An 8,111-nucleotide genomic window follows, 5' to 3' on the forward strand; every position below is an offset into this window, starting at 1 on the left:
AGGCATCGAAGAACACGGCGAATCCAGCCAGGTTGGCAGGTCAGGAGGTGAGGTTGTTGGTTTGCACAAGTGCCTGTAGTAGGTACCTAGGTACCTACCTACCCTCAACAAGCCGAGTGGGTTCCTTCAGTGACCTGCACTGTACCTACCGCACCGAGCCTACCTACGTCCTGGCCCCTCCGACGTGGTCACGAGTTCAGGTGTCGGAGGAATATTACTGTCATGGCTTGTCAAGTGAGGCTCCTCAGCCTCCTCAGCCTCCTCAGCCTCCCTGGCATGATGGCTCCCAACGTGCCGCTCGCTGAGGTCGTTCCTCAAGGGACCAATCCACTGAATTTGAGGCCTGCAAGACGTCCGAGAAGCCCGCCCCCACAGACTTGGCGATACCTGTGACCGCTGTCATCATCGCACTGGACGAACGCCTGACTTCCCGGCTCCATCCTTTCTCTCCTCACTTTGTCGACTCGTCCGGCTCCATTCCTCAAATCACACAACCGCATGGGAGCACAAACGCATAGGCTGACCCTGGCCCCAATCTACACCTACACCAGTGTGAATCCGAGCAAGGCTCTCCCACCACGTCTCCGCCCCGGCAGCCGCACCACAAGCAAACCATGTCCAAACGCAACCCAGACGCTCCCCCCTCCTACAGCGAGGCCATCTTCTCGTCCCCATCGTCGTCGTCGTCTCCTTCCTCGTCCTCCCCATCTCCAGCAGCAACCGTCTCAGCGCACCTCGCCACCCTAGCCGCCCGCCTCCGCACCCGCCACCCCGCCATCGACACGCACGAACGAGACCTCACCACCCTCCTCCTCCCCGACGTCGAAGCCCACCTCGCCGCCCTGCACGCGGCGCCCCGTCGCGGCGCCCCACCGCACCGCGCCGGCCAGTTGACCCTCGTGCCCGCCGCCGCCGTCCCGCCGTCGTGGCACCCGAGCGAGAAGGCCGACGCGCCCGACGAGCTCTGGCAGACGGTGCGCGTGCGGGACGGCAAGGGCGTTGTCGGTGATTCGTCGTCCGACGACGGGGACGCGCCGCCGGCCGTCGCGTCGGCTTCGGCGCGCGAGTTTGACGAGTGGGGGCGATGGGAGGATGGCGGCGGCGACGGCGGGGCGGCGGCGGCGGCGAAGAAGGGCTGGTGGTGGTGGAGGGACGAGGCGCTGGCCATGAGGCTGGCGGCGCTGCTGAGGCCTGATGGGAGGAGGGGGCCGACGCTGGGGGGCCGCGCGGGGGGCGAGATGAAGGTCACGGCGGAGGAGGTCTCGTTTCGGAGGGAGAACGAATTGGGCATCTGGGAGAGCATGAACGGGTGGGCTGTTGTGGTGAGGATCACGATGCGCAGGTGACGAGTATCCAACCGAGACCAAAGCGTGGATGCACATAGTGTAGTTCTTCCATCATGGATTTTATCGTGGATTTTATCGTGGATTTCATCGTGGATTTCATCATGGATTTCATCATGGATTTCATCATGGATTCCATGCTCGCTTGCTGCCTTCTTGCATCGCCGCGCGCACAATCAGCTCAATGCCTTGTCCTCGGCAAGCGATTCAGCTCCTAGCCGAAACGAATGCCCGAGTTGGGATCCCACGTCCCGCCCGAGGCCTGCCTTGGTCCCGGCGGATGGGCGGCCGGCGCAGCCGCGCCATGTCCGCCGGCGGGCCCTCCAAATCGGATACCCATGTCCGGCGTCCACATGTTCGACACGGGCGGCACGGGTTGCGGCTGCTGCGGCTCGACAGTAGAGCCTGCCCAGGACTGCACATGTGCTTCGGCGGGCGGGCTGTGGACCTGCTGGTGCGGCCGTTGCGCGTGCGTATTGGCAGCGGGACCAGCATTCGAGCCAAAGTACGAGTTTGCGTGCTGCTGCTGCTCGGCCTGGTAGCTCGACACGGGCGGCGAAGCAACGGGTGTTCTGTTCATGCTGAGCGAGCCGAGCGGCGGCATGCTGAGTTCCCTGAACGCATGGTTAGCTCCCTCGTTCCCCAAGTGCGACCGAGGCGACGTACTCCTCGAGGCTCTTGGCGTCGATGCGCCGCTCCGACACCCATACTTTGACCGGGTCCCGGAAGTTCTGCCCGACAACCTTGCTGAGGTCATTGTAGAACTTGCGCCCGACATCGAGGTGGTTGACAATCTCCTTGTACTTGTAATACGCGTTGTCGAGTCGCTGGAGGGCTTGCTCACGCTCGCGGTTCCCGCCGATGCTGCTCTTTCGCTGGCTCTCGAACTCGCGGTTGACGCGCTCAATCTCGGTCATCATGCGTTCCTGCTCAGCGTCCTCCTTCTCGACGCCTTCGAGTTCTGGCTCGTAGAGTTTGTCCAGTCGTCGCTCGAAGAAGTCTTCAAAGTGCGCCGGCGCAATCGCCGTGGTGGGGTACGTCCTTTCGAGTCGCGCCGCTTCCTTGAGGATCTCCGGCTTGATGTCGTCGTTGCGACACTTGTCGCGCAGGGCCTCCACCTTTTTCCTGCGACGAGACTCCAGACGCAGGACGTCGTTGTACGCACCGCGCAGCCGTCCTATGACCGGCTTCAGGGGCTCGGCGATGTCCATGCGTCGGCTCGAAGGGACGTAATCCATGAGAACGCGATCTGGTGCGGACAGGAGCTCAAGGAGGTCCTGTGCTTGTCCGAACTTGTCGCGCACAACCTCGTCGCTGCTGGTGCTGCTCGCAAAGTAGCCGTCAATCTCGGCCACTTGGGCCCAGAGCTGCGCGCCGCGAGGGTCGCTGCGGCTGTCTGGCCTTGTCCATCGGTCTGTGCCAAATTTGGCCCGTCGACGAGCATCCTCCTCTTCCTCCGCAGCCAGCATGGACTTGCCTTCATCAAAGACAGCAATGTCTGCTGATCGCAGTTTGTCGATATCAGAAAACGCCCGTTGAATGCGACCTATCGCGTCGGCTTGTCGGATTTCTTCGGCGTGCTGTACCAGACTTGGCGGCAAGCCAAGTGGCTTCTCCAGAGCCTGTAGGGAGCCCGGAAGGTTGATGGAGCTCAGCATCGTGTGCAGCCTTTCCGTGAGATCCTCCAGGTTCTGGATTATGCTCTGGTTCACGAGACGATCGCGGCGCTGCTCGTAGATAGTAATAGCGGCGTGAACGGCGAAGGGGACAAGCTTGGAGAACAACGCGGGACCAAACTCGGCCTGGTCGCCAAAGTAGTCGAAGGGGTTGGCAACCTGAGGGGGAACCGTGATCTTGGCCATGTCAGCCCGGTCGAGGAGCTTTAATTCTGGTTTGGGCGGAACGGGGTCTGCTTTCGATTAGTTGACGGCTTCCGTCAGACGAGGGCCATGACGTACCCATGTAGATCAAATCATTGTCCTTCTCCGCTCGCTTCAGGTCCTCTTCGACTTTCCTCTTCAGTCCGTTCAGGTCCTCGATGATCGTCTTGCTGACATAACCACCGCGTGCCTCTTTCAACCCCTCGTTGACGCATTGCACGGCGTCTGTCAGCCGGGCCACCTCCTCGCCGTACTTCTTCTTTTCCAAGCAATCGCATGCAGCACGGTACTGCGCCGCGCCTGCAAAGTGGTGGTGCTTCGCGCTCATGTGGTGAATCCACGACGAGCTGATCGCCTCGCTCTTCATGGCCGCATCCCCCGCCGTGCTGTAGAGATCCGAAACGCGTGCCGCCAGCCTCGCGATGATGGCATCTTTGTACGTCCCATCCATGACGGCCTTTTTCCAGAAGCACTCCTGGCTCTGCGCCAGAAGAAGCTGAATCAGCGCCTCGAGCGTATGTGTGTCCATGTCCTCGGGCGGATCCGACATACGCAGCTCGGGCAGGACCTCTTTCTGCATGTACGACAGGACGCCCGCGGCCAGGTTGAAGTACGGCACGGCCTTCTTGACGCCTTCGGGGCCGCTGTTGGTCTGCGCGACGGCGAGTTGAGAGTAGAGGGCGGCGAGGTTGTAGAGGATATTCAGGAGCTCGTATTTGAGATTGTTGCGCACGACTGGTCTCTCGGTGTTGTAACCCAGGGCAGGGTACCATGTGAATTCGGCGCCGATCTGCAGAGAAACACGGTGTCTACGATCAGCTTTCCTGCTCTATACTTTCTTTGGACGACTTGAAGAGCTTGCGGCGTTCTTACATCGATCGGAAACTTTCCGCCAATCCACATGAGCTGTCCCGCATATGTCTGAAGCTCCTTGATGCCGCTCGGGTGCGGGTCGCGCACGTTGACAGCATTGCGACGGAGGCTGTCTATCGTCTCCAGGTCTTGACGGAACATGTCTGGATGCTGGTCATATTTCGTGTTGATGTACTGTCGGATGGCGGTCGACAAAGACATGTGATTCGATTTGCGAAACGGCAAGGAGAGAATGTTGGAAATGCTGTGATTATGCGCGTTAGCCTACACACAGTGAACTCGGAGGGGGAAGGTAGTCCACGAGTCGATGATCCGTACGTTGTCATGTTGGCTGAAGGGATTGCCAAGAGGGCGCTGCTTGCGCGAGAGTGTGTGGCTTGGCCAGTAAAGGTATGCGATGAATTATGGTCGGATAAACGTGTTGGTGGCAGTCGCAAAAGTCAGCCTCGCGAAATGTGGTGTTTGCGATGACTTCATCCGTTCACAAGCTTGGCTTGGGGCGACAAAAGCTGGCGGATCGACGCAACGGCCAGGCGACAAGCGCTGGGGGGCAGCTGCCACTGGGAGATAGCGGGGCATGGGCGGCGGGGGTGGCTTGAATTCACTAGCGAGGCTGTGTTGTGGCTGAAGCTTCGTGAAAGCCCATGAATAAACGGCCTTGTGAGGTGGGCGACCAACAACATCATTTGTCGGTCTTGTCGTGAGGATGAAATCATCGTGTTCTACCTAGCTCTGAATTGTATTCTCTCCCTCATGGCTGTCGTACACTTTGTTTTCCTGGCCCGGTAGCCCGCACCACAACTGCTGAACCACCAGGGAAGAAGACACGAACTTCAGGGCATTCTAGGTCGGTTGCCTCAAGCTCAATGGGCTCCTCGATTCGACCAGCTTTCCAGGCCAGACTCACCAACCATCCGCCTTTGACCCGCACGCCCCTCAGCTCGCCAGCCGACCACGCATCTGGGCAGGCCGGCAGCAAGCGTATCTCTATGCAGTCCGGCCGCGATGCTCCCCAGACGATCCGCGATTGCACTATACACTCCAAAATGCCCGCCGCTCCGCCAAAGTTTCCATCAATCTGAAACGGAGGATGATTATCCAGCATGTTAGGCAACGTGGAACTCTTCAACAAGCTGTCCATATGAACGCCACATCCGTCGGCGTCGTGCAGTCGAGCATGCAGGTTCAGCAGCCAGGCCCTGCTCCAGCCGGTGTGACCGCCGCCGTGCGCCGCTCTCCTATCGAGGACGTTCTTCGCCGCAGCTGCGAGCTTCGGTGAAGTGACGGGGCTGATGCTCTCGCCTGGGTAAAGTCCGAAGAGATGAGAGACATGTCGATGACCTGGCTCGTGCTCCTTGTAGTCCTTGAGACCCCATTCTTGAATGAGACCGTCGTTGTTGATCGTCAGATCAGGCAGCCTGGCCATGGCATCTCGGACCTTGGGCACTAGTGGATTGCCCTTTTCAAGAATGGCAGTGCTCCAAAGAAATTTCTCAAAAGCAATACGGACGATGGTCGTGTCAATGGCTGAACCCTCGCAGAGTATGCCTGTGTCACCCGACTTGGATACAAATGTGTTTTCTGGCGAGAGCGACGGATTGGTCACAAGAAACGTCCCGCAAGCTGACGGGATCAAGAAGTCTAACAGGAAGACGATGCAACCTTCCAGCAGAACCGCCGCTCGTTCGTGCAATTTCCGGTCATAGTGATACAGCAACATCTCCAACACGTCGATGCAGAGCCAGACGCCTCCGAGGGGCCAGATGGTGGAGGGCATCCAGCGGTCCTGCGGGTCGGTGTCTGCCCAGATATCGGTGTTGTGATGCGCACACCATCCGCCGCAGTCGTACATTGTCCTCGCCGTCTTGGCGCCTCTGACGGCCATTCTCTCGACCAGGCCCAGCATGGGCAGCGCGCACTCGACAAGGTTGCCAGGCGCTGCCAGCCAGTAATTCATCTGCAGGTTAATGTTGATCGTGTACTTGCATCCCCAGGGTGGTGCAAACGATGGGTTCCAGATGCCCTGCAAGGTCGCTGGCAACGCCTTGTCCGAATCTCTACTGGATGAGATGAGGAGATATCGCCCATAATTGTAGTACAGAGCGACAAGTCCCGGATCCCGATTCTTTTCGATTCGTTCATTCGTCGGCAGGTCATGCGCAGCGGGCCACATGCGGAGACTCAACCGTTGGAAGAGGCTGGCATAGTCAGTCCGCTGGCGCAGCACGAGTTCATGCCAGCTCTGCTTCAGAGCATTGTCGACATCTTGGCGCGCAGCAGCTTCGGGGTCAGCATTTCGAAATGCCGTGTGAGCAGCAATGACGAGAGTGCAACTGAAAGCCTTCACCACGAGGGCGTTTCCAACGGCTTCGATTGATCCTCCTTCATCACTGGCGTCGCACGATATGCCCAGGACGAGCGAGAGCGGATTGCTGTTCTTGCCACCAGGGGTGGCATTGAGGACAATGCGCCCGTTGGCGGCCTGTATGCTGTCCAGAAATTCGTTTGTCTCCCACTCAATCTCGCTAACCCTGTTGAGCCTTACGACGAACCTTGTAGGCTCCGACGCAGAGAAGCGCAGGGCAACGACATTGTCGGGAAAACTTGCAATGGTTTCCCGTCGGTAGGAGACGCCTCTACACTGGTACTCGACTGTTGCTTGAGCAGTGGCCAGGTCAAGAGACCGACGGTAGCCAGTCACGTCCTGCGCCTCATGGCCGAATTCGAGTGTGCAGTTCCCGAGTGGCTCACTGTGCCGCATGCTCGCGGGTGTGGCGAAGAAGGCTTCGCGCACGAGGGCCTCGGCGGCGGCGTGCTCCTCATCTCGGATCAGCTGGCGCAGGGTGTCGAGGTGGCGGCGCGCATCTCGGGGGGTCCTGTCCTGAGGCCCGCCGTACCAGACCGAGTCTTCGTTCAGCTGAAGGAGCTCGGTAAACGTTCGCCCATATACCATGCCGCCCAACCGGCCGTTGCCGACTGGCAGGGCCTCCGACCACGAGGCTGCAGGGGCATCATAGTGAAGAGTGAGATTCGGGTCACTGTTGTCCATGGTGCTGGAGCCGAGCCTTTCTGTCTGGCAACAGGTATGGTGAGGTCCCGAGTCTGGAGCCGGTGTGACAGCTGACAGAGACTGCCAATATGCGCTTTCGAGTCGATCTGGAATTTTGCCTGTTCCTACGTCGAACTTTGGCGCGGGGTTGGTTGAACTGGGATCTGGGTTGGTCTGGTGATCGAGGCTCGCCTCTGGTGAACTACGGACGGTGACTGGTTCTCGATGCAGCAGGGATCAGCAGGACGACCGATCAGTTGTGTCTAGGTTTGGAGCGATGCAACAGTCAGGTGAGCTTGGTGCTTTCGATGCTGCATCTCCAGATGGACGAGCAGTCGAACATGCTCGTTGTCCGGCCGGTTATAACGACGGGCGCTGAATGGCCACTCCCCCAGACGACCCGCCAAAGCCATGGAGGCATTAGCTCGGCCATGGCTCGTGGGGTCCCCGGGCCGCAGAGGCTCGCCGCCAATCAGTCTTGATGCCGCTCCGGATGCCACTAGGTCTCATGCGAGATACATCCGCAGCGAATCATCGTGATCGAAAGCCGCTCCACCCCCGCAGGAATACCATGCGCCAGGGGACCTAGGCCTGTCGCTCTGAAGACTTGTGAGGTCGGGTGGAAGCTGGATTCACTGCAAAGCGACATGGGTTTGTTGGTTGGTACCATGCGCATGGTGACAATTCCCGTCGGCTCGACATGTTGGAGCCGAGCCAAAGCTGGGGTATCTCAGCCCGCCTTGCGTGAAGTACGTAAGGTAGGTTGGCCCAGGCAAAGGGTTGGCTAGAGAGAGAGAGAGAGAGAGAGAGAGAGAGAGAGAGAGAGCACAGTTCGCGAGCAAAGTCAGACCCCGCTCCCCTCACGGAAGCCCAATCCCGCGTCTCGAATGGCAGGCATTGTGTAGATTGCAGTTGGCTCGGCATGTCTGCACTGCATGACAGGGTCCCGAAGCTTTTCTGACTATG

General features: G+C 59.4%; 3 protein-coding genes across 3 annotated transcripts; 1 reads left to right on the forward strand and 2 right to left on the reverse strand.

The window, feature by feature from the left end:
* Positions 1-614: 614 nt before the first annotated feature.
* D7B24_003044 (uncharacterized protein) lies at positions 615-1,346 on the forward strand (the record flags this gene model as incomplete). Its single annotated transcript, XM_028637238.1, has 1 exon — positions 615-1,346. One exon carries the CDS (start codon positions 615-617, stop codon positions 1,344-1,346), a length of 732 nt encoding a protein of 243 aa, XP_028497446.1.
* A 211-nt stretch (positions 1,347-1,557) lies between these two features.
* Positions 1,558-4,297, reverse strand: PDCD6IP (Rhophilin, Rho GTPase binding protein; the record flags this gene model as incomplete). Its single annotated transcript, XM_028637239.1, has 4 exons — positions 1,558-1,957; positions 2,010-3,252; positions 3,302-4,013; positions 4,097-4,297. The coding sequence occupies 4 exons, from the start codon at positions 4,295-4,297 to the stop codon at positions 1,558-1,560; spliced, it is 2,556 nt and encodes an 851-aa protein (XP_028497447.1).
* Positions 4,298-4,847: 550 nt separating this feature from the next.
* Positions 4,848-7,145, reverse strand: D7B24_003046 (uncharacterized protein; the record flags this gene model as incomplete). The annotated part of the gene is made up of 1 exon (XM_028637240.1): positions 4,848-7,145. One exon carries the CDS (start codon positions 7,143-7,145, stop codon positions 4,848-4,850), a length of 2,298 nt encoding a protein of 765 aa, XP_028497448.1.
* Positions 7,146-8,111: the final 966 nt, after the last annotated feature.

This window comes from Verticillium nonalfalfae (genome assembly GCF_003724135.2).
Source record: "Verticillium nonalfalfae strain VnAa140/NRRL 66861 chromosome Unknown scaffold_18, whole genome shotgun sequence".
NCBI lineage: Eukaryota > Fungi > Ascomycota > Sordariomycetes > Glomerellales > Plectosphaerellaceae > Verticillium > Verticillium nonalfalfae.